The sequence below is a fragment of the Gorilla gorilla genome, chromosome 8 (genome assembly GCF_029281585.2).
Source record: "Gorilla gorilla gorilla isolate KB3781 chromosome 8, NHGRI_mGorGor1-v2.1_pri, whole genome shotgun sequence".
Taxonomy (NCBI): Eukaryota; Metazoa; Chordata; class Mammalia; order Primates; family Hominidae; genus Gorilla; species Gorilla gorilla.
In genome coordinates this window covers 42,418,852-42,445,714 of record NC_073232.2, presented here as the reverse complement: position 1 = coordinate 42,445,714, position 26,863 = coordinate 42,418,852, and the positions used below count along the sequence as shown (strand labels likewise).

The window sequence follows — 26,863 nt, the reverse complement described above, 5'->3', positions numbered from 1 at the left end:
TTTAATACCCTTAGTAATCTATGTATTTGTCTTTGCTTAGCAGCATATTCCATAATGCTTTGCAGTATCTAAGTTTTCTTCTCTTTCTTCAAGTTTTTCATTCAATCCTCATCTCCTTCACTTTCAGTAAAGACCTTACTTCACAGAGATAATAGAAATCATTAAGTAAGAAATCCCTCAACTATTATACTCCCTAGCTAAATTATTTATTTCTGGATCTATTGTATCACTTTCTTTTCAGTCTCAGAGAAAGAGGTATTGCAGCCTGCACTGTTCCAAAGTTAATCCTTCCATTTAAATTCTTGGTCCTTTCCCAGGTGTATACCCTGAGCCTGCCAACAATTATCCCCTCTCTTTCCTCAATTTTCAGCTTCTCCCACTCTGCTGACTTTTTCCCAAACCTGTGGATGTGCTCAAGTCTTTTTCATCTTAAAAAGAAAATCCCAGGCCAGGAGTGGGTGGCTCATGCCTGTAATCCCAGCACTTTGGAAGGCCATGGCTGGTGGATCGCTTGAGTCCAAGAGTTCGAGACCAGCCTGGGCAACATGGTGAAACCCCATCTCTACAAAAAAATACAAAAATTAGTTAGGCGTGGTGTGCACCTGTAGTCCCAGCTACTTGAGAGGCTGAGGTGGCAGGATTGCTTGAGCCTGGGAAGTTGAAGCTATAGCGAGCCACGATTGCACTGCTGCACTCCAGCCTGGGCGAGAAAGAAAGAGAGAAAGGGAGAGAGAGAGAGAGAGAGAGAAAGAGAGAAAGAGAAAGAAAGAAATGAAGGAAGGAAGGAAGGGAGGAAGGGAGGGAGGGAGGGAGGGAAGAAAATCCCTATAACTTCTAGCTACTACTTTTCCAGTTTTTTCCTTCGTCATCCAACTTGAATTTATATTCATCTGTTTCTTGATTGCTCATTTACTCAGTTCATCATAATTTGAATCCCCCCATTAGCCCAATAATATTGCTATGTAAAAGTTAACAATAACTTTCTTATTGTCAAATCCAGTGAAGACTTTAGATTTGTCTTTCTTGAATTCCTAGGAGTATTTAACAATGTTGACCACTTTTCCTTAAAATTCTTTTCCTTTGGCTTCTGTGACACCATTGTCTCTGGCTCTTTGCCTCTTTAACAATCCCACTTGTCTCTTTCAATTTTTCATTCATTCCTTAAATGTTGGTATTTCCTAGAGTTCTATTGCCAGCTCTCTTCTCTCTTATGTTTTTCTCAGGCAGCTCATCTATGACCATAGCATCCATATTTCATAGCTCCCCAAATCTCATCTCTAGCTCAGATCTCTGTCTTGGGCAAAACCCCACTAGAGCCTATGTTCAAAAGCGAATTCAGTACCATCTGCCTCCCACCAAATTTACTCATAATTGCATTCCATGTCCTGGTTAATGTTTTTCTTTTCTTTTTAGTATCAACCAAGAAGTACTGAATGGCATCAATTACCCGTTGAAACTTAACTTAAACTTTTTCCTCCTTATTATGCAATAATCAACTAACATCACAGTTTTGTCACCTCTAACTCATCCTCCATAGTGCTATCAGAGTGTTTTAGCAAATGTAAACCTGATCATATTATACCTCAGTGTAAAATAATTCAATGTATTGCTCCCAACTACTAGTGAGGAAAAAGTCAAAACTTCTTTTTCTCATGCTCCACTCTCAATTGCTTTTCAAATCAAATCATCCATGCCCAAGGCAGGACTGTTCTCTTAATCCTTTGATGCTGGACACTCCTGTCCTATCTTCTCCAGGAAGACAGAACAAAGTGAAACAAGAGGTGATGGTGGTAGAGAAGAAAAACAAGGAAGGGAAAAGCAAATAGAATAAAGAATTTGAGGAGGCACAGATGGTTAGACACTACCAGGGGACAAAAAGACTGTGACTTTGTCACTGGTTTCAAATAAACTACCCCTGAAAATAAAAATAAGCAAATGAAGGCAAGATGCAAGACTTACAAATATAAACAGAAAAGTGGGTGGGACAGCAGACCACCAGTCAAACAGAAAAGGCATGTTTGAAGTGTCACTGTCATTTGGGTATAATATCTGAAAACTCAAAGTTTTTCTCTGCTTTTATGATCTTCAATAAAAAATTAAGAATTGTACCTGTTCACAGAATAAATAGAATGATAATTTTCATTTCACAATTTATGCAACCTATTTTATCTATTTTTGACAATTTCATCACTTTTTAAAGTTGTGAAATTTATTTTTCTAAGAAATTGAAAGAGCATATCTCCTTGTTTTTTTCCAAAATTAGTCTTAAACTAATTAGGCTTAGGCAGTTTCTTACTCATCTTTGGGTTTTCAGTGCCTAGCACAGAGCAGACACTTCAATAAATATTCGCTGAATAAACAAAGGAAGGAATCATTCATAGAAGACTCTGATGCTCTACAGAGAAAAGAAAGTGCTCTCAGTTCTTGACACTTACCTGGTTTAGGGCTACATGCATCTGATCTACTAAGAACACATAGAGCTCACTAATAAATGTCTGCAGTTCCTCCCGGCTTTCAAATGATGTTGTCTTCAAGTATTTATCTCTCACAATCTTTACCACAGCATGCTGCAAGACACACAGATCACCCATCTGATAATACAGTCCAGCACCATGCTGAGAGCACGGGTCTCTCTAGGGCTTTCTGGTCTAAAGCTGATCAAAATTTCAGAAAGCGATTGATTTCTCCCTTGGTGGGTGGTAGACTATCGGCTCTCCAAATTTCCCCCAATCAACATACTCTGTATGATTTCTTCTTTCCTTAACATCACCATCATTACTAATTGAAGCAATGCAGAGCTCATACTATATGAAGAGAATCATAAAGCTGAAGAAAATCTGAGCATTAGGTTTAGGCATTATGTCTCTCACGGTGGCCATATGGTTCAAAGGGGAAAGGGAGAAAGGGCTGGGCTGAGAATCCAGAGAATGGAATTCTGGTTTTAATGCTGCCACTGTACAACTTCATACATTATTTTACACTTTGGTACCTCAGCTTCCTCATTTGTTAAGAGGATATGTAGTTCTGGTATTATTATTTTACTTTAGAAGATGATTGAGAAGCCAAAGAAAGACAAGTATAGAAGCTTAAAATGCTGTACAAACATAAACACAGCATGTTGCTATAGCCAGGACAGCTTCTCCTTTTTTCCCCACTAAGGTAACATTATTGCCAGGTTTTATAATCCATGCATTATATTATTTAATTCTCATAATGACCATATGTGATAATATTAACCTCATCCCTGTTGTTAGGTAAAGAAACTGAGGCACAGAGAGATAAAGTCACGTTTCAACGTCACCCAACTAGTAAATGTGGAACCAAGAGTCAAACTGAGACATGACAACACCACCTGCTGAGAATACCCTCTTGCTTCCATGGACATTTGTTGTTTTTCACTCTATGACTTCCGTGTTCTTTCTTTATATCTGTTTAGTACAGTACAGGACACACAGTAAATGTATGTACAAAGGCAGTGTAGTGTAGCAGTTAAGAATGTGAGTTCTGGATCCAGACTGCCTGAATTTAAATCCCAACATTGATCTTTACTATCTCTGTGACTTTGGACAAATTCCTTAGCCAACTAATATTGCATTTTCCCATCTATAAAATGAGCAACACCTACTTTATAGGATTGTTATAAGGATTAAATTAGTAAAATATGAAGCATTGATAAATTGGCCTGGAAAACAGCAAACATGTGATAAATGTTAGCCATTATTATTCAAGAAATGATTATTAAGTTAACTATTTCTCAAATTTTAGTGATTCTATAGATTAGGGAATGATTTGGGGTTTTTTGTTTTTGTTTATACATTCTAAATTTTAAAAAGTAAAATGTAATGCCAGTAATTAAATGTATCCTAACTCAAGACATGCTACTCTAGTCCTAATGATTAAGGCCTCCTTTCTGATAACTGTTTCGTCTTCAATTTTAAAACTAAAATTAATTTTTTTAGAGAGATTTGAATGAGAGGCAAGAAGAATTAATTATGGAGTCAGTACCAGACAGAGTTTCTGCCTCCTATAGTGACAATGAAATCTGGTACAAAATCTGGCCCAGCCTCAAGTGAATAATTAGTTTCTTAAAAGCTCCCATTCAGAATATATGTAATAATTTATTCCAAGACTGAAGGAATGGAGCTTCTCCTGACACTCTGTCATAGAGAACTTAGCTCTTTGCCCCACCAAGAAAGTTAAGAGTATAGCTGAACATAATCAGAGGAGAAAATGTGATCTGGGTATGTGGAGAACTTGCTCCATAAACACCCATGGAGTAATTAAACAAGTGAATGTTTTACCTTGAGTTGTTCTTTGAAAGCAAAGTATTTTCCAGAGCAATTAAGTTCATAGCTGAGCTGGCACTTCTGCTCCTCCAAGGTTTCACTATCCATATCACTCTCCAGTTTGGCCACCTGTTTTCCAAACATTCTGTAGTACTCATCTAGAATGGCTCTAGAAATATTCTTGATCTGTATGTGGTAGTCACTCACTGCCTAAGAAAATACAAAACATCTGGTAGACGCCTCAGAGAGGTCAAGAGCATGGATTGGAAGTCTAAAACTGGATTTGGTTTTATGTTCCATGATACTTTGTTTGTTTGTTTGTTTTAGAGACAAGGTCTCTCTCGCCCAGGCTGGAGTGCAGTGGTATGATCATGGCTCACTTCTCCCTTGAACTCCTGGCCTCAAGCAACCCTCCTGCCTCAGCCTCCCTAGTAGCTGAGACTACAGGTGCGTGCCACCACACCCAGTAATACTTTAAATACATTTAAATGCAGACATTTAAATGTAAAATGCCCTTTTCTTCCCAGCTGAGAGACCACCAGCCGAAGATTAAACACTGTATGCTATATGCCATTGATCACAAATGGAACCAGCAATGAAAATATGTAAAGCTTCAAACAAGTTTTCACCCCTTCTGGAAGACATATTAAAGAGTCCATGCAATTAACAAGTGCACGCACTCAATATCTTATTACTTATCATTTCAACTTGGCTTTGGCACTTGCCTTCTGAGCTCCTCCTGTCCGACGGGTAAGAGGAGGCCTTGGAGGAATCATTTCCTTGACCCTGTATCAGGAAAGAAAAAAAATAAAAAAACAAAAAAACATTTTATTATCTACAGATGTATATTTTCTTATATCTTACCCTCAGAGTGTCTGGGTGGGGGAGATCTGAGGTCTGTTCCCCCACTGCACTTGAGCACTGTGCTATTCTCTCATGTAAAACCCTAGATGTGAACCACAGCAAAGTATATGGCTACGGACCATACAAAAGGGAGGTCAGGAAGCAGCTACTCAGGGAGTATCTAAGTTGTATTTTTGGTTAATTTGAGCCCTGGCTTTACCCTTACGTATTTAAAAACTTGTGGTATACAAGGGCTGTTTGACTGGGGTTTTGGAAAGAAATGGGTGTCGACATTTTAGAGGCACTCAGTAACATCTCTGAAAGCAGAATGATTTGGAAATCTGAGTGGAATAGGCAAGCAAAACCTCTTCTTTCCTCCCCGTCTAAAATAAAAGTGTACTCTTGGCATAATTTATAGGGCTGCATTAAATTACAATAATGCTATCAAAACTTAATCCAAAATGTGAGTAAAAAACCACATTTTGTCAATGTCAAACTACTTATGTCAAAACCTCTACCTTCTATTTTCAGAAGCCCTTACAAGAACCTAGAAGGAATTAAGTTATAGCTCTTCTCCCTTTTAGTTTCAGGTTCTTGCTAAATATATTATACTACCTTGAAGTCCACAATCAAACTCACAAAATCTATTTTTCTTACTAGATCCTATGTAATGATATACCTCTGTTCATAATTACTAATTTTAATTCTATTTATTTAAATAGGTAATCTATTTATATTATTCAAAATTTAGAAGGTATGAAACTGTATAGCAAAATATCTCCTTCCAACCTTATTGCCCAGCCTCCTAGTTTCCTCTCCAGAGACAATGTTATTCATTCATTCAAAATAGATACTGAGAGGCCAGCCATGGTGGCTCATGCCTATAATCCTAGCACTTTGAGAGGCCAAGGCGGGTGGATTGCCTGAGCTTAGGAGTTCGAGACCAGCCTGAGAAACATAGTGAAATCCTGTCTCTACTAAAATGAAAAAAATTAGCTGGGTGTAGTGGTGTGTGCCTATAGTTCCAGCTACTCAGGAGGCTGAGACATGAATTTCTTGAACCTGGGAGGCAGAGGTGCAGTGAGCTGAGATCGTACCACTGCATTCCAGCCTGGGCCACAGGGCAAGACTCTGTCTCCCAAAAAATAAAAAAATAAAAATAGATACTGAGTGCTTATTGTCCATCAGGTAGTTTTCTAGGTTTGGGAATAGAGCATTAAACAAAATAGACAAAAATTCTTACCCTCATGGAGCTTACATTCTAGTAGGGAAAGACAATAAATAAGATAAACAAACAAGATAAATATGCTAGTAATATGTCCCATAGAGAAAAATAATGCAGGAAGGCAGACAGACTCTATTGGGGGTTGAGGGTGGTGGAATGCAGGAGCATATTTCACCAGGAAGGCCTTGCTGAGATGATAACGTTTGAGTAAAGACCTGAGAGAAGTGAGGAAGCAACTGACATAGTTTGGATATTTGTCCCCATCCAAATCTCATGTTGAATTATAATCCCCAGTGTTGGAAGTGGGGCCTGGTGGGAAGTGTCTGGGTCATGGCTTGGTGCTGTCTTCATGATAGTGAGTAAGTGCTTGCAAGATCTGGTCATTTAAAAATGTGTGGCACCTCCCCCAACTCCCTCCCTGCTCTCTCTGTCTTTTGCTCCTGTTTTGACAATGAAATATTATTTGGTAATAAAGAAATTAAGTATTGATATATGCCACAATATGAATAAACCTTAACAACATTAGATTAAATGAAAGAAGCCAGTCACCACATATTGTATGATTCCAGAGTTGGCAAATCTATAGAGAAAAAAAATAGATAAATGGCTGCTTAGACTTGGGGGTTCAGGGTGGAGGAGTTGGCACGATGGTTGAGAGGAAAAGGAGAATGACTGCTAATGTACATGGGATTTCAACTTTTGGGGTAATGATAGTACATATAAAGTTGATTACGGAATGGCTACACAAGTCTGTGAGTATACTAAAAGCCACTGAATTGTACACTTTATTTTATTTTTATTTTTCTAAGTTCACATCAGACAGGTAATATGATGATGTCACAACAAGGCTTGAGGGAGGCACAGCTCATGTATGAGCATGAACACCCAATCATCACGCTTATGAACTACAAAGGGATCAGAATTGGATACTTTAAATGGGTGAACAAAATGAAAGAAAAGGTGATGGTGGTAGAGAAGTATATGGTATGTGAATAATATCTTGAAAAAGCTATCATTAGAAAATAAAAAAGAAGAAATTGAAGGGTAGAAAGGTAGATGTAAGGAAACTTACATCTAAGTATATCTTACATCTTACATGTAAGTCCCAGATGAGGGACTACTATGGCTCTGACCAAAGAGTATGTGAGAATTAGGAGAGGTTCAGCTTCAAATATAAATGTGGGAGCCATCAGTGTATAGATGGTATTTAGAGCCACGAGACTAGATAGAAACCAAGGAAATAAGTATAGATAGAAAAGGTGTTCAAGCACTGAGCTCTGGGGGACTCCAACATTTAGATGCTGGAGAGATAAAGAAGGCCAGGGAGGGAGGAATAAAGCCAGGAGAGTATAGTGTCCTTACAACCAAGTGAAGAAAGTTCCTCAAGGAGGGTTGAGTAGTTAAATGCTGATGACAGGTCAAAATGACCCCAAGAACAGACCACTGGATTTAACAATGTGGTGGTCATTGATGAGCTTGATAACAATATTTATCTGAAGACAAGTTATTGGAAGTGAGTTACCTGATCAAAGAGTTAAAAGATCCATGAATTTGTATTTAGATAGCATTACCAAATTGCCCTCCACTGGAATTTTACCCAGTTTATACTCGCACCAGCTTATATGAGAGGACCTGTTTCCAAACATCCTCAACAACACAATAAATTATCAAGCTTTTTTTATTTCAGCAATTAAAAACCAAGGTACTTCAGCATAGTTTTAATGCGCATTTATTTTATTACGGAAATAGTTTAGTTTCTTTTCATATGTTGAAGACTGCTTTAAATTTAGGTATATTCTTATACAGTGACATAGATTTAGCAGTTTGGTATACACATGCCTCAGGCTCAGCCTGCAACCAAAGGCAAATAATCTTTTATAAGTATTGACTATAATTTTCTTTTTTCTTTTTTCTTTTTTTTTTTTTTTTTTTTGAGGGAGGGTCTCGCTCTGTTGCCAGGCTGGAGTACAGTGGCATGATCATAGCTCACTGCAGCCTGGATCCCTAGGCTCAAGCAATCCTCCTGCCTCAGCACCCCCACCGCCCCCCACCACCGGGTAGCTCAGACTACAGGTATGCACTACCACACCCAACTAATTTTTTTATTTTTAATAGAGATGAGGTCTTGCTATGTTGCCCAGGCTAGTCTCAAACTTCTGAGGTCAAGCAATCTTCCTGCCTCAGCCTCCCAAAGTGCTAGGATTACAGGTGTGAACCACCATACCCAGCCTAAGTACAATTTTCTATTGTTGCCATTCTTTTTTGTTTTGAGATGGAGTCTCGCTCTGTTGCCCAGGCTGGAGTGCAGTGGCACAACCTTGGCTCACTGCAAGCTCTGCCTCCTGGGTTCACACCATTCTCCTGCCTCAGCTTCCTGAGTAGCTGGGACTACAGGCGCCCACCACCATGCCCGGCTAATTTTTTTGTATTTTTAGTAGAGATGGTGTTTCACTGTATTAGCCAGGATGGTCTCGATCTTTTGACCTCGTGACCCACCTGCCTTGGCCTCCCAAAGTGCTGGGATTACAGGCGTGAGCCACCACACCCGGCCTACTGTTGCCATTCTAATTAGCTTTTGCTCTATAATTTTATCACTTGGCCTAGCTTGGAGAAGAAATGCCTTCGAAAAAAAAACTTATTGCTAATAACTGTTTCTCACAAAAAAGTCCAAAAACATTTAAACATTGATAAACCACAGTTTTTAAAGTACTATATAGAGTACTTTATATACTATAAGTGGATAAAAAGTTTCAGGATATAAAAGTCATAAAAATTGCTTCTGTATTTGTTGTAAAACTGTCATTAAGGATACTGTTATACTGTCACTCTGTATTCCCCTATGTAACAGCCCAAATGAGAAATCTGTTTTAGAATTTAATGCCAGGAATAAATGTGGTCTCTTTAGTGACTAATGTGCTTCTTCCTTTATGATTAAAATTATATAACTTACAGGGCTTCCCTTTTTGTTGGACAGCTCAGATTTGACGCTTATTTATGAGAGCTCTATTTAATGCGGCCTTCCTTTTCCATCGTTTTGAGTTTTTGACTATTTCTAGATTATCACTTTTATTTTGTATGTCATTTATGGTAAATTTTTTTTTTTTTTTTGAGACGGAGTTTTTTGCTCTTGTCATCCAGGCTGGAGTGCAATGGCATGATCTCAGCTCACTGCAACCTCCGCCTCCTGGGTTCAAGCAATTCTGCCTCAGCCTCCCAAGTAGCTGGGACTACAGGCACCCACCACCACGCCCGGCTAATTTTTATATTTTTAGTAGAGGCAGGGTTTCCCCACATTGTCCAGGCTGGTGTCGAACTCCTGACCTCAGGTGATTCACCTGCCTCGGCCTCTCAAAGGGCTGGGATTACAGGCGTGAGCCACTGCACCCGGCCCATTTATGGTAAATATTATTAGATTATTTTTGGAAGGGGACTAAATGCAAAGTTTTTAAAAACTCAAGAACTCTCAGGTATAAAAGATGAATGTGCCATTATAAGCAGGTAATTCTCAAAAGAAACTTCCAAATTATTAATAATTATGTGTAAAAATGTTTCACAATTTACAATGTGGATTAAAATTAAAATGAGAAACTTTTCTCCCCATCAAAATAGCAAAAATAAAAAAGTATTGTGTTGGTGAATATGTGAAGAAACAGTAGTCTCATATATCATTTATAGAACTGTAAATTTTTTGGAAGGCAATTTGGGGATATTTATCTAAAGTCTTAAAAATATATGTAATAAATAGTCTCCAAGGTAGAAGCTGCTATTTCCTTTCATCTTTCTTTGAGTATAATGCTCCTCACATCAAGAGGTAAAGTCTAGATGTCAGCAAAACGACTGAGCAGGTAACTCTAAACTCCCATCCCTCCAGATAAACTTAAAAAAAAAAACACACACACACCAGAAACTGAAACTGTCAGAACCAACTTGTTAGAATGTTGGGAAAAAAAGGTTTACAGTAACGAAGAGAATCTGAATCCAGAAGAAGGCAATTCTAAATCAGCAGGAAAGCTTTCTGGCATTTTTACTTGCTCTTGCTCTGCTGCACACTGCATCCCCAGCTCAGCAGCAGTCTCAAAGGTGGCAGCCTGGATTTCTAGTGTGGCACACTGGTCCCTGATTCTGGAGGAAGCAGAGCAGACCTTATTCTCAAATTACTGTGTTTGTTCTAGCTTGTCTGGGACAGCCTGAGAGACTGGTGCAAGGCACTCATCTCTGTTTCTCCTAACTCAGTGTGGAAAAGCACTGAAACCTACACAGGGTGGAAAAGTATTGTTCAAAAACATTGTAAGGTTATCAAATCCCCAAAGCTGTTTGGGGCAAAGCATTATGGTTGAGACATATAATAGACCACCTAAAGCCTGAGAAGAAAAGCTGGAGAGTTTCTTTGGAAATTAGAGCATTCAAAAGTACTTGTGTGTACTGGGAAATTCAGAAAGCCACATATATGCCCAGGACAGGATGTATGCTTAAAGTTGACCAGAGAAAACCCTATGCTTTCACCACTGATTGATCTACAGGTTCAGTATAAGCAGGAAGAAAAGGCTGAGGCAGAAATATAAATGGCCTGGTTAAATGTTAAAAGAATGCCTCAGCACAGAGCCATCTGTAAAGATTGGCAGAAAAGATTTTTTGTTTTGTTTTTGTTTGTATTTAGATCCTGGCATTCAAGGAAATCTGTCAAAACACTGGCTGAACACAAGTTACACCTTCAACAATAAAAAGCAGCCAAACGTAGCGAAGGGAAAAGTTTGATTTCCAAAATTCCCACATGATAGTATCCACATGTCCAGTTTTCAACAATGATAAAATACAAATAGTACAAATAAATAAAAGTATGACTCTTTCAAAGAAAAAAATATAGAAATTCTCCCTAAAGAAGCCCAGGCATCAAACTTACTACACAAATACATTAAATCAACTTTCCTATACACACTCAAAAAGCTCAAGGAAGCCATGGACAAAACAAAGAGAAAAAAGGAAAGCAATGTATGAACAAAATTAGAGTATCAGTAGAAACAGAAATTATTTTTTAAAAAAACAAGAAGTCTGGAGCTTAAAAGTACAATATTTGGAATAAAAAATTCACTAAAGGGTTCAACAGCAGATTTGATCGGTCAGAAGAAAGAATCGGCAAAACTGAAGATGGAACAATTAAAATAATTCAGTCTGAGGAACAGAAAGAAAAAGAATGAAGAAAAGTGAACAGAATTTAAGACCTATAGGATGCCATCAAGCTGACCAGCATACACATTATGGAAGTTCTGGAAGAAACTTCCCCCTTTCTAGAGAAGAAAGGGGGAAGAAAGAATTTTGAAGAAATAATGGCCCAAAACTTCCCAAATTTGGTGAAAGATATGAATTGACACATCCAAGAAACTTAATAAACTCCAAGCAGGAAAAAACTCATATGTCCACACTAAAACACACCATAGTCAAATTGTCAAAACACAAAGACAAAGAAAAAATATCAAAAACAGCAACAGAGGTGTGACTTGTCACATACAAGTGATCCGCAATAAGATTAACAGCTGATTTCTTATCAAAACCATGGAGGCCAGAAGTCACTGAGATGACATATTTAAAGTCTGAAAGAAAAAAAAATTGACAACTAAGAATTCTATATCCAGGTGTCTCATGCCTATAATCCCAGCACTTTGGGAGGCTGAGGAGGGATGACCACTTGAGGCCAAGAAATTGAGACCAGCCTGGGAAACATAGTGAGACTATGTCTCTATGAAAATTACAGAAAAAAAAGGTAAAAGAATTCTATATCTAGTAAATTATCCTTCAAAAGTGAAGAAGACATTAAGACAATCCCAGATAAACAAAATTAAGACAGTTTGATAACAGGACCTACCTCATAAGGAACACTAAAGGGAGTCCTTCAGGCTGAAATGACAGGACACTAGTCAGTAACTTGAAGTCAGATGAAGGAATAAAGAACACTAGTAAAGGTAAATATGAAAGCCAGTATTATTGCACTTTCAACTTGTAACTCCTCTTTCTCTTCTCTTTTTTTTGATGACAAATGCATAAAATAATAATGATAAGTCTATGTTAGTAGGCACACAATAGATAAATATGTAATCTGTGACAATAACAATGTAACAGGGGAGGGATGGAGATGTATAGGAGCAGAGTGTGTAGTACTGAAATTAAGTTTGTATTCAAACTAAGCTGTTACAGGTTTAAGGTGCTAATTGTTGTCTCCAAGTTAATTACTAAGACAACAACTAAAAAAATACACAGAAAAGGAAATAAGAAGGAAATCCAAATGGTATACTGCAAAAAATCAGCTAAATATAAAAAGGCAGCAATAAAGGAACTGAAGAACAAAAAAAAAAATAAGACATGAAGACAACAAACAGATAAATGGCAGAAGTAAATCCTTCTCTATCAGTAATCACATTAAATGTAAATGGATTAAACTTTCCTATTAAAAAGCAGACACTGGCAGATTAGATTAGAAAAACTCACACAGAATCCATCTATCTGCTGTCTACAAGATACTCCCTTTAGATGTAAGGACAGAGGGAAGTCAAAGGTAGGATAAAATCAGATATTCCATACAAATAGTAAAAAAGAGCTGAGATGGCTATATTATTGTCAGACAAAATAAACTTCAAATAAAAAGAGGGTACAAGAGACAAATAAGGACATTAAATATTGATAAAAGGTTCAATACAGCAATAAAATACAACATTTATAAACATATACAACAGAACCCCATACAACATTTATAAACATATACAACAGAACCCCAAAATTTATAAAGCAAAAACTGATAGAATTGAAGGGAGAAACTGATAGTCCTACAATAATAGAGATTTCAATACTCTACTTTCAATAATGGATAAAACAACCAGACAGGAGATTAATAAAAAAATAAAGGATTTGGGCCAGGCATGGTGGTTCATGCCTGTAATCCTAGCACTTTGGGAGGCTGAGGCGGGCAGACTGCCTGAGCTCAGGAGTTCAAGACCAGCCTGGGCAACACAGTGAAACTCCATCTCTACTAAAATAGAAAAAAAAAAAAAAAAAGCTGGGTGCAGCGATGTGCTCCTATAGTCCCAGCTACTTGGGAGGCTGAGGCAGGAGAATTGCTTGAACCCGGGAGGCAGAGGTTGCGGTGAGCCAAGATCATGCCACTGCACTCCAGCCTGGGTGACAGAGCGAGACTCTAACTAAAAAAGAAAGAAAGAAAGAAAGGATTTGAACAACCCTATAAACCAATTAGACCTAACAGACATATATAGAACATTCCACCCAATAACAACAGATAACACATTCTTCTCAAGTGCACATAGAACATTCTGCAGGGTATACCGTATGTCAGGCCACAAAACAAGTATCAATAAACTTTAAAAGATTGAAATCATGGCTGAGCATGATGGCTCATGCCTGTAATCCCAGCAATTTGGGAGGCCGAAGCGGGCAGATCACCTGAGGTCGGGAGTTCGAGACCAGCCTGAGCAACATGGAGAAACCCCGTCTCTATTAAAAATACAAAATTAGCCAGGTGTGATGGCACATGCCTGTAATCCTAGCTACTCAGGAGGCTGAGGCAGGAGAATCACTTGAACCCAGGAGGCAGAGGTTGCCATGAGCTGAGATCACACCATTGCACTCCAGCTTGGGCAACAAGAGTGAAACTCCGTCTCAAAAAAAAAAAAAAAGATTGAAATCATATGAAGCATATTTTCTGATCACAATGAAATAGAACTAAAACCCAGTAACAGAAGACTTAAAATTAAGAAAATAAGAATATTAAATAACTGAAATAAGAAAATTTAAGCAACACATTCAACCAATGGTTCAAAGAAGAAATCACAAGAGAAATGAAAAAAAAAACCTTTAGACAAATGAAAACAAAAACCAAATAAAAAGTTAAGAAATGCAGTGAAAGCAGTGCCCAGAGGGAAATATATAGTTCTCTACACATACACTAAAGAAGAAGAAAACTCAAAATCAATAACATAACTGTATTCTTTAAGGAACTAGCAAAAGGGGGGCACACTATGCCCAAAGCTAGCAGAAGACATAATAAAAGAAAGAATGAAGATTAGAGTAAAAACAAATTAGAGAATAGAAAAATAATGGAGAAAATCAATAAGCTTTAAAAGTTGGTTTTTCAAAAAGATCAACAAGATTGACAAACTTTTAGCAAGATTGACTAAAAAAAGAAGACATGAAAGTGGAAACATTACTACCAATTTTAGAGGGATAAAAAGGAGTATTAGAATACTATGAACAATTGTATGCGAACAAGTTGAATAACCCAGTTTCCTAGTAACACACAAGCAAAGCACTATGGTACAATATAAACAGTTTTTTTTAAATTACATATATGTATATGTAACATGCGTGTGTGTGTTTATGTGTGTATGTGTAATATAGGGGGCTTTAAAATAACTCCAGAAGGATAACAACACCAAGGTGTTAAAAGCAGTTATCACTAGGTGAGTAGAGATCTGGATGTTTTTATTTTTTAATTTTTTGAAATTTTAATTATTAAAATTTTTTATAGAGATGGGGTCTCACTATGTTGCCCAAGCTGGTCTCAAACCTCTGGGCTCAAGTGATCCTCTTGCCTTGGCCTTTCAAAGTGCTGGGATTTCAAAGTGCTGGGATTCAAAGTGCTGGAATGAGCTACCACACCTGATCTTGGGTATTCTTATATACTTTCTTGTTCATCCGTATTTCCTAAGAATTTTTTTTTTTTTTTTTTTTTTTTTTTTAGAGATAGAGTCTTTCTCTGTCTCTCAGGCCGGAGTGCAGTGGTGCGATCTCGGCTCACTGCAACCTCCGCCTCCCAGGTTCAAGCAATTCTCCTGCCTCAGCCTCCCGAGTAGCTGAGGTTACAGGTGCATGCTGCCATGCCCGGCTAATTTTTTGTATTTTAGTAGAGACGGGGTTTCACCGTGTTGCCCAGGCTGGTCTCAAACTCCTGAGCTCAGGCAATCCCCCCCACCTCGGCCTCCCAAACTGCTAGGATTACAGGCATGAGCCACCGCACCCAGCTTCCTAAAAATTGTTATAGTGAGCATGCAATGCTTTTGTGATAAGGTAACAAAAATAACAACAACAACAAAAACTTCATCTAGAAAAAAGCCAGATAACTCCTGCTTAGCCCAAGGGAAATTACAATCGTGGGGACAATCTGACTTCCTCTTATTTACACCCAAATTGTACAAAACTAGTATAAGCACCATAGCTACAAACCTTCTGGCTAGCTCCTCTGGCATTCGCTTTGGAACCAAGGCTTTGTCCAGCTGAATTTCCAACACAATGTATGTCCCTGCTTCTACATATTGCTGTAAAGACATTGTTTTCTTATTATTTCCAGAAAAAAATATATTTATGAAAAATTTAGTAACATAAGATGATGCTCACAATATAATAAGTGAGAAAACTGCATATATAACTACATATACAGTGTGATCTCAACTGTTAAAATACTTTTCACATAGAAAAATAACTGGAAAGAAATATAGGAACAGTGGTTATCTCTTAGAGGATTTTCAGTTTTATTCTTGGAAGCTTCTACAGTTTAACAGGGCTGAAGCCCTGTTTAACTTGTTCTCAATACTTTCCCAGGAACTGTTTTAAGTGAATGCCTTTCTTTCTTCCAGCAACCTTCTTTCAGGTGGTCCTGCAGAAAAATTCTCTTCATAACCTTCTTACATTCCCACTCACAGTCTTCTCACTACCATCTACCAACTCCAACTGCTGGACAGCTCTACCCAGATTTTTGCCAGCATCCTAAATACATGTCCAAAATTGAATTTATTATTTCCCCAATGTCAATCTCTCTTGATTTTTCTCTTAATGGTGTTGTCATCCTTCCAGAAAGTGAGGCTTGCAACCTGAGTTATCCTTAACTTTTCTCATCAATACCCCCAAAGCTTCCCAATTGCAAACTCCTTGCCTCTCCAGGTTTCTGACTTTCTTTACTACAACCCCTGTCCTAAATAAAACTGTCATCAACACTCATCTATACTACAAGAAAAGCCTGCAGCCCTACCCCACCTTCAATCTCTTTTTTTCATACCCTTGCAAGAATTCCGACTTGAAACACACATGAGGTCTTATTTCTATGACTTTAAAACCTTTGATGTGAATCTCCAAGAAGAGGTTCAAGAATCTGCCATCAGCTATACAATGAAGTCCAAACTTTTAAATAAGCCTTTCAAGTCTTTCCATTACCTGATTCAGCCTCTTTCTTCTTTCCTAACTCTTTATAGAATCTCTCCTTTAATTTCTCTATATACCATACACTGCAATTAACTGAGACAGCCTAAATTCTGCTCTTGCAAATTCTCTGTGTTGTTCTCTCTCAAGCTGCTCCCTGGCTCTGAAATGCCTCTCCCTCCATCTTCTTATGGCAAACAGGTCTCTTCATCTTTCACTACTTAGTATGGATATCACCTCCTCCATGAAGCCTTCCCTTAGACTTCCCCAACCTAATATTTGTCTCCTCAGAGCCCACACAGAACTTTTATTTGTACCTCTATTACAGCACTCATCAAAATTATATACTATTATTAGTTATATACCAGTCTGTTTCTCCTACCAGATGCTGAGTTTCCTGAAAGCAGATGAATAAATGCTGCAGATGATGCATCTTTACATCCCTTATAATGTTTAACATAGTGGAATTAACAAAAGATATAATATTTTAATGCTGGAAAGGACCTTAAAATTAACCTGGCACCAGTTCATTTTACAGAGTTTCAACAAGACAAAGAAATTTGCCCAAAGTCATAGACAACTAGTCATGGGCAAATATGGAATGATAACTAACATCCTGCCTGAGCATTTTCCATTGAAAATGCCTTGCTTAATAAAGGTCTGGTTAACTTAAACTTAATTTTCCAAACTTTATGCACAATTACCTGTCCTTCAGGATTGTGACTTAGAGGGGGTTCACCTTCCAAAGGAGTATCTGAGCTCTGAGATTTTATACTAGGTGCCTGCTGAAAGAAAATGAACACACCTCAAAAATTGAATTCCTACACGGTCTTCATAGTGACAAGAACAATGTTCTCTACACTGCATCAAAATGCAAACTAACTGCAGCCATAAAAAAGAATGAGTTTGTGTCCTTTGCAGGGATGGATGAAGCTAGAAACCATCATTCTCAGAAGTGGGAGTTGAACCATGAAAACACATGGACACAGGGAGGGGAACATCACAAACCGGGGCCTGTCGGGGGTAAGGGCCAAGGGGAAGGAAGAGCATTAAGGACAAATACCTAATGCATGCGGGGCTTAAAACCTAGACGGTGGGTTGACAGGTGCAGCAAACCACCATGGCACATGTGTACCTATGTAACAAACCTGCACATTCTGCACATGTATCCCAGAACTTAAAGTAAAATTTAAAAAAAATGCAAACTAACATTGATACAAGTCACCAAGTGAGAAATCAGTGAAGCCTCTGGAATGTAATCTAACAGGCAAAATCATCACCTTCTCAACAACCTACCACATCCCCAGGCCTAGGCCTTCCATCTATATCCTTTTCTTTCACTGGTTTATCTTCTTTCAGATTCTTAGAAACAGCTTGTTTGGACAGCAGAGAATTAATTCCTCCTATTTTATTATTATGAATCAAGTGATGGCCAATATCCCGGAACAAGCTCAATAAACATTTGGTCTGAAAAACAAAAAAACAAACAAAAAAAAGCAATACATGAGACAAACTTGAAAGAAATACACATTATTTTTTTTTACCATTTAGTTTTCCAAACAATTTCGACATTTAATATAGAGAGAGAGAGAAGGGACTTGAAAGACTTCATTGTATTTCCCTCCTTCTAGAACAGGTAAAACCACCACAGAAAGTTAGTTGCCTACTCTAGCATTTAAAGGATTTAGAGGAGACCTTACAACCTGGCTTGATTCTGGGATCTCATAACTCTTGTAATCAGAATGCTTTTAATCTTTGACACAGAATTTCGAATTAGGCTAGACATGGTGGCTCACACCTGTAATCCCAGCACTTTAGGGGGCCGAGGCAGGCGGATCATTTGAGACCAGAAGTTTAAGGCCAGCCTACCCAACATGGTGAAACCCTGTCTCTACTAAAAATACAAAAATTAGCCGGGTGTGGTGGCATGCAGCTGTAATCCTAGCTATTGGGAAGGCTGAGGCAGGAGAATCACTTGAACCTGGGAGGCGGAGGTTGCAGTGACCTGAGATGGTGCACTGCACAGCAGCCTGGGCAATAGAGTGAGACTCCGTCTCAAAAAAAGAAAAAAATTTAAAATTAAATTAACAGGCTGAATTCACTTCTATACAAGAAATAGTATCTATTTAGTTACCATTGACCTATCAGTTATAATTGGAAGGATAAAGCAAGTTTAAAGTTCAAAGCAAAACCTTTGTATGGAAAAATTCAAACTATAGATAAACCACCAGAAAAGAATTTTACAACAATTTTTCCCTAAAAATTCTTTTTTGAAATAAACAATTTTTTAATTAAAGAACATGGATGATTCTCAAAATAATTTATGTTGAATGAAAAGAACCAGACCAAAGGAGGCCAGGCGAGAGGGGAGGGGTGGACAGAGGTGGGCAAAGGAATAATAGAAGACACAAAAAACTCTGGGGGGTAATGTGTGTATGTTCATTATCTTGATTGTGGTGACAGTTTCACAGATGTACAGATATGTCAAAACTTTAATATTGTACAATTTAAATAAATGCAGTTTATCAATTATACCTCAATAAAGCTGTTTGAAAACAATCCAACAATATTAATTGTAAATACTAAAAATCACTCACAATCCTACCACCTCTGTGATAAATACTGTATTTCATAGATTCAAAGACACAAGCTTTCTCAAATTTTAACATCTCTGGGGTATGTTCTATAATAAGAGTATTTCATATAAGTGGTATCATACAATACACAGTCTTTTGCATCTGCCTTCTTTCACTTAGCATGTTTTTGAGGTTCGTCCGTGCTATAGCATGTGTCAGTTGGTTCATTACTTTTTTATTTTTTATTTTAGTTATTTATTTATTTGAGAAAGAGTCTCACTCTGTCACCTAGACTGGAATGCAGTGGCACAATCACAGCTCACTGCAACCTCTACCTTCTGGGCTCAAGCCATCAGCTCACCTCAGCCTCCTGAGTAGCTGGGACACAGGCACATGCCACCACCCCAGCTAATTTTTGTATTTTTTATAAAGATAGGGTCTCACCATGTTGCCCAGGCTTGTCTCAAACTCCTGGCCTCAATGATCTGCCCACCTCGGCCTCCCAAAGTGCTGGGATTACAGGTGTGAGCCACCACACCTGGCCCAAGTTCACTACTTTTTTTAAAAAACAGGCTGGGCACGGTTACTCACACCTGTAATCCCAGCACTTTGGGAGGCCGAGGCAGGAGGATCGTTTCAGCCCAGGAGTTTGATACCAGCCTGGGCAACACAGTGAGACTGTCTCTACAAAAAAAATTTTTTTGTTTTAATTAGCTGGATGTGGTGGCATATGCCTATAGTCCGGTTACTCAGGAGGCTAAGGCAAAGGATTACTTGAGCCCAGTAGTTCAAGGCTGCAGTGAGCTATGATAGTACCACTGCACTCTAGCCTGGGTGACAGAGTGAGACCCCATCTCAAAAAAAAAAAAAACAGCTTTATTGAGATATTCACATATATACAATGTACACATTTAAAGTGCATGATTCAGTGATTTGGGGATTTTACACCATTAGTAGTTAATTTCTTTTCACTGCAAAATAGTATTCCCTTGTATACATATACCACATTTTGTTTATCTATTCACTATCTGCAGACATTTGTATTATTGTGAGATTTTAGCTATTACAAATAATGCTGCAATAAACATTCACATATATGTCTTCATGTAAATACAGGTTTTCTTTTCTCTTAGAAATTCCTAGAAATGATTTGTTGGGTTGTATGGTAAGTTTATACTTACCATAGATATTCTTTTTTGTTGTTGTTGTTTTGAGACAGGGTCTCACTCTTGTCACCCAAGCTGGAGTGCAGTGGCATGATCACAGCTCATTGCAGCCTTGATTGCTTGCTGGGCTCAAGTGATCCACCTACCTCAGCCTCCCAAGTGGTGGGACCACAGGCATGCACAAACAACACACCCAGACAATTTTTCAATTTTTTGTAGAGACGGAGTTTTGCCATTTTGCCAGGCTGGTCTCCAACTTCTGAGCTCAAGCAATCCTCTCATTTCAGCCTTCTAAAGTCCTGGGATTACGGGCTTGAGCCACTGTACCTGGCCAGATTTTCCATACAGTTGTCTTTTCAAGTATTGAGAGTAGGATACTGAAATTTCTAAATATTATTGCCAAATTGCCTATTTCTCCTTTCAATTCTGTTGGGTTTTGCTTCAAGTATTATGAGGTGATTGTGTTGTACTGTTAAGTGTGTATACACTTATAATTGTCCTGTCTTCCTGATGAATTGATGCTTTAATCATTGTGACAGGCCATTCTGTCTTCAGTAATATGTATTTCTAGTCTTAAAAACTATTTTGTCTGGTATTATTGTAGTTACTCAGCTACTACATTTTCTGTTTCCATAGTATATCTTTTGTACCTTTTTACTTCAAACTTCTGTGTATTTGAACCTAAGGTGTGTCTACTATAAACAGTATATAGTTGAATCTTGATTTTTTTGTAAATCCAATTTAATAATTTCTATCCTTTTATCGGTGTGTTTAGATCACTTACATATAATATTATTGTTGAAATACTTAGATTTTTATTTTCCATGCTATTTGTTTTCTATATATCATCTGTTTTTTGTTGTTCTGTTCTTCCTTTAACTACCTTATGTTAAATAAATATTTGTGATATCCCATTTAATTCCTTTGTTGAGATATATATATATATATGATGTACACATAAATATATACGTATATATAATATGTATGGACATACACACATATATGTGCATATGTGTATGTATACACGCACAATTTTCTTAGTGGTTACTTAGGGATTACAATATACATCCTAACTAATAATCTATTTCACGTCAATACTAACTTAATTCTGGTAAAATACAGAAATTTTGCTCCGCTATAGCTCCATTCTATCCTCCTTCCTTTATGCTATTATCATACAAATTAAATCTATATGTTAACCCAACAGTATAACTAATACTTTATCCAATCATATCTTCTAAAGAAGAGTAAAAATGAAAAAGATCTATTTCTAAACTCCTTTATATTAACTTATAACCATTTCAAGTATTCCTCATTTCTTCTTATGGATTCAAGTTAGCAACTGGTGCCATTTCCTTTCAAGCTGAAAGACCTCCTTTAGTATTTCTTGCAAGGCATGTTTCCTAGCAACAAATTCTTTCAGCATTTATCTGGGGATGTCTTTATTTTGCCTTTGTTGTTTTTGTTTCTTTTATTGAGAGAGAGTCTCACTCTGTCATCTAGGCTGGAGTGCAGTGGCACGATCTTGGCTCACTATAACCTCCTGCCTCAGGAATTCTCCTGCCTCAGCCTCTTGAGCAGCTGGGATTACAGGTGCACGCCACCATGCCCAGGTAACTTTTGTATTTTTAGTAGATACAGGGTCACATCATGTTGGCCAGGCTGGTCTCAAACTCCTGACCTCAGGTGATCCACCCACCTCTACCTCCCAAAGTGCTGGGATTACAGGCATGAGCCACCGCACCCAGCCCTGCCTTTGTTTTTGGTTGGTAGTTTTTGTGTATGTGTGTTTTTCTTTCAGAATTTTGCATATGTTATTCCACTGCCTTCTGGCTTCCATTGTTTCAGATGAAAAATCAGTGGTTAACCATATTGATTCTCCCCTGTAAGTGATGAGTTGTTTTTCTCCTGTTGCATTCATGATGTTCTCTTTGTCTCTCTCTTTCATTTGACTATATATAATGTGTATATTTTGGGTCTCTGTGTGCTGATCCTAACTGGGATTTTCTGAACTCCTTGGATCTGTAAATTCATGTCTTCATCAAATGTGGGATATTTTCAGACATTATATCTTTATACTCTTCCCTCTTGGGACTCTTATTACATATTGTTGGTTGCCTTCCACCAAGATTGCCATTTTGACGTAGTTTCGCTCTTTATCCTCTAGAAATCTCATGTTGAAATGTGAGCCCCCTCCAGTGGGTGACAGAGTGAGAAGACCATGTCTCAAAAAAAAGGAAGAAAGAAAAAAGAAAAGAAATATGATCCCCAGTGTTGTAGGTAGGGCCTGGTGGGAGGTGTTAGGGTCACGGGGTAGATCTCTCATAAATGGCTTGGTGCTATCCTTGAAGTAATGAGTTCTCACTCTGTTAGTTACAAAGAGATCTGCTTGTTAAAAAGTAATCTGGCACCGCTCTCCTCTCTTTTATGCTCTTTCTCTCACCATGTGACATGCCTGCTTCCCCTTTGCCTTCCATCATGATTGTAATGAGACAGAGTAGCAATGGGGCTTGGCATTCAGCTCACCCCCACTGAATCATCTTTCATGCATTCTTGAGCTAAAGGTGAGGGTGGGGAAGACAGAGCAGCCCCAGACAAGAAGGCCTCAAACTCCTTCGCTTTTCATGCATTAGTAGTTCTCAGCTTGTTGATGCTTTTGGGCAATTTTGAGGATGGTGAAATGACTTTTTTGTCCATTTGTCCAGCTTTATGGTTGCTTTTGTGGTGAGATGATTTGTCAACCTCCTCACTTGGCCATAGCCAGAGACATTTCCTTTCCAATGTTTTCTATATATTTTTAAAATTATTCTGAAAAAATGTGATCATATTTATATTTTGACTTTCATTTAACAGACTATCATTTGCATTCTTTCATGTTTTAAAATTTTTCATGAGGATAATTTTTAATATATGAACAATATTCCCCTATCATATGTGTATAATAAAAGCGACAGTTAAAATTTTCTGTGTGCCAACTACATTCCTAGTGCTTTATATATTTCATCTCATTTAATAGGTAAAACAATTCTAGGAAACAAGCATTGCCTCCATTTTACTGATGAATACAGTAAAGGTGAGACAAATTTAGTCACTTGCCTGAAGTCATCCAGCTAGTAAATGGCAGTTTCAGAATTCAAACTCTAGGCTGCCTGAATGGGTTATCAAACCTCATAACTTTTCTATTATGATACACTGTTTCCCTCAGATTCAACAAGAGTATCTTCATATGGAAAGGTTTGGATACATTTCCAATTATTCCCTTGAAATAGTTTCCTAGAAGTAGAAGTCCTATTGGAAAGGATATAAGTATTTCAAGCTTTTGAATACATATGGACAATACGTTTTTTGCAAAAAGTTTTTACCAATTACGCTTCTACTAGCAGTGAGTGAAAGTTGTTTTACTGAGATGGAGCAAGGATCCTCTTTTTAGAGGCCTGTGCTCCCCAGACATGGAAATAATGGAAAATTCTGAAGTTCCTTCAAGAGAAATTCTAGGCACCTAGCTAGCCCCAGAAATAAATAACTTAAACAAGAAGGTAATAGTAGCCTAAAACAATAACCAAGGAAGTTAAAGTTCAAGAGATGTTTGCTTTATAGAAACTAAACATAACATCTTAACATATGTCCTTGAGTTTCTTTCTGAGCCTCAGACCCCACCGAGAAACCACTGAAAGGATCAGCCGGCACTCAGATCAGCTGAATGGATCGGCCTCCAGCTAAGGAGGAAGTGAAGACTCAACTATATGGTCCTTTGTTCTAAATTTCTTCCTGGGGTGCTTGGAGAAAGTGACTCCCCCTAGCCAGTTAACATTTTTCTACGACCCCAAATTTTTAAACAAAGCCTCTCTTCCTTAACAATTGCAAATCAGAAAATCTTTGAATCTACCTACCACTTGCAAGCCTCCCCTACCCCCGCCTCAACATATCCTGCCCTTTTAAGCTTAAACCAATGTGTAACTTGCATATATTGATTTATGATTTTGCCTGTAGCTTCTGCTTTCCTGAAATTTACCTCTGCCTTTAAAAATCATTGCCTGCAAGCCATCAGGGAGGTCAGGATTTGATAATTTAGCGCCTGGTCTTCCTTGCTTGACAACCTGCAATGAAAGCCTTTCTTTCTATCACTGCAAACCTTGGTGCATATATGTGGTTTTACTGTACCAGGTGAGCAAACATCAGTTTGGTTCTATAACATTATCACACCTTTACCACCAATGGGCATTATCATATTTTAAAGAATTGTCGAACTTCTCAAGTAAAATGATAACTACCATTATTTAAATTTATAATTCCTTGATTAATAAATAAGGCCAGATGTCTCTTCTTATATCTGTTGGCCATTGACACTTCTTTTGTGAACTGCTATTTCACATACCTTGCCCATTAAGAAAAAGTTTGTTATTCTTCTAGATTGAAAAAACTACTATATTTCAGGAATAGTAGCTATCTCTCAGGAAACTACTGTATTTCAGAAATAGTAGCTATCTTTCTGATATGTATTCAAATATTTTCCCTAGTTCTTCAGTTACATTTTAATTTTGTTTATGAAGGTTTATTTTATATATAGAAACTTGATGTTTTTGGTAAACGAAATACTTTCTTTCATACTTTTCACTGCTTTCAAGCCTAGGAAGTTTTCTCTTAATTCATATCTTTAATATTCATTTTTATAGTCTTCACATTTAACTTATTTTAATAAATTAATCTGAAATTTATTTTGATCTATGTTATATGTAACATTTGCATTCTTTTCTCTCATTTTTTTATTTTTAATTTTTTTTGAGACAAGGTCTCACTTTGTCACTCAGGCGGAGTACAGTAGCACAATCACAGCTCACTGCAGCCTTGACCTCCTTGGCTCCCTCGATCCTCCTACCTCAGCCTCTGGAGTAGCTGGGACTACAGGAATGTGCCACCATGCTCTGCTAATCAAAAAAAAAATTTTTTTGTAGAGATAGGGTCCTGCTATTTTGCCCTGGGTGGTCTTGAACTCCTGGGCTCAAGTGATCCTCCCACCTCAGCCTCCTGAAATGCTGGGATTACAGGTGTGAGCCACCATGCCCAGCCTTCTTTCCCATTTAACTATCTATAAAACTTTAATAATTATCCTTTTTTTTTTTTTTTCTTGAGATGGAGTCTCGCTCTGTCTCCAGGCTGGAGTGCAGTGGCACAATCTCGGCTCACTGCAACCTCTGCTTCCCAGGTTCAAGCAGTTCTCCTGCCTCAGCCTCCTGATAGCTGGAACTACAGGCACACAACATCACGCCCAGCAAATTTTTGTATTTTTAGTAGAGACAGGGTTTCACCATGTTGGCCAGGACGGTCTCAAGCTCTTGACCTCAGGTGATCCGCCCGCCTCGGCCTCCTAGAGTGCTGGGATTATAGGCGTGGCCTATAAAGTATTATTTTTAATGGCTACATATTTCATCATTTTTATTTACTATGATTTACTAAGCCTTCCTCTATTAGTAAACATTTAACCTCATTTTTAGTTTTTGCTATTATAGGTTTCAAAAAGTTTTCATGAATATGAGATTTTTGAACCTATTAAATTATGCCCTTAAAATAAATTCCTGGCCGGGCGCAGTGGCTCATGCCTGTAATCCCAGCACTTTGGGAGGCCAAGGTGGGTGGATCATCTGAGGTCAGGAGTTTAAGACCAGCCTGTCTAACATGGTGAAACCTAGTTTCTACTAAAGATACAAAAAATTAGCCACGCGTGGTAGCATGCACCTGTAATCCCAGCTACTTGGGAAGCTGAGGCAGGAGAATTGCTTGAACCCGGGAGAAAGAGGTTGCAGTAAGCCGAGATCACGCCATTGCACTCCAGCTTGGGCAACACAGCGAGACTCCATCTCAAAAACAAATAAATAAATTCCTATAAATGTGGCTTCTAGTTCAAAAGATACTGATGTAGAAACAGTTTACTACTCAGTTAGTGTACAACTAGATGATGGGGTTTTCATAAATTTATTATTGAAAAATAGCTGTCCTAATAACAGTGACATAATAATACATTTTTGTTATTGTTGTGTGTTTTACAAAGCCTCATTTTCTCCTAGGAAGCAACATGATGAAACTGATTTTTTGCTCGAATATATGATTTTAACATTTTTACACCTAAAAATGGAAAAAAAAAATTATAGTTCATATTCTAGTTCATTAATTACCACATGGATTTCAGTTTTTCCATATTTAACAACAACAGACTTTTTTTTTTCTTTTTCTTATATATATTTTTTAAGACAGAGTCTTGCTCTGTTGCCCAGGCTGTAGTGCAGTGGTGTAATTTCGGCTCACTGTAACCTCCGCCTCCCAGGTTCAAGCAATTCTCTTGCCTCAGCCTCCTGAGTGGCTGGGATTACAGATGCCTGCCACCACACTTTGCAAATTTTTGTATTTTTAGTAGAGACGGGTTTTTGCCATGTTAGCCAGGCTGGTTTCCAACTCTTGGCCTCAGGCAATCTGCCTGCCTCTGCCTCCCACAGTGCTGGAATTACAGGTGTGAGCCACCACACCCAGTCACACTTAAAATGCTGAAAGTTTTGTATCCAAATTCATTGAGGTAAAATT

General features: G+C 37.9%; 1 protein-coding gene and 1 non-coding gene across 12 annotated transcripts in view; both read right to left on the bottom strand.

Annotated features, from left to right (window-relative positions):
• The window catches only part of CFAP70 (cilia and flagella associated protein 70), a 104,684-nt gene that overhangs the window by 40,804 nt on the left and 37,017 nt on the right, over positions 1–26,863 (bottom strand). For 9 of the 11 annotated variants that reach the window (XM_019034553.3, XM_055353490.2, XM_055353483.2 and 6 more), the window contains 6 exons: positions 17,845–18,015; positions 17,253–17,333; positions 15,580–15,671; positions 5,008–5,072; positions 4,302–4,492; positions 2,436–2,567 (listed from right to left, as the gene is read on the bottom strand). In XM_019034553.3, the coding sequence (XP_018890098.3) occupies positions 2,436–2,567; positions 4,302–4,492; positions 5,008–5,072; positions 15,580–15,671; positions 17,253–17,333; positions 17,845–18,015 (732 nt within the window). The remainder of the gene's footprint in view (positions 1–2,435; positions 2,568–4,301; positions 4,493–5,007; positions 5,073–15,579; positions 15,672–17,252; positions 17,334–17,844; positions 18,016–26,863) is intronic. The other 2 variants (XM_055353487.2, XM_055353481.2) reach the window with 1 other exon arrangement.
• On the bottom strand, positions 7,168–7,271 carry LOC115936136 (small nucleolar RNA U13). The gene has a single exon (XR_004071714.1). It is a non-coding gene; the product is annotated as a small nucleolar RNA U13 (small nucleolar RNA).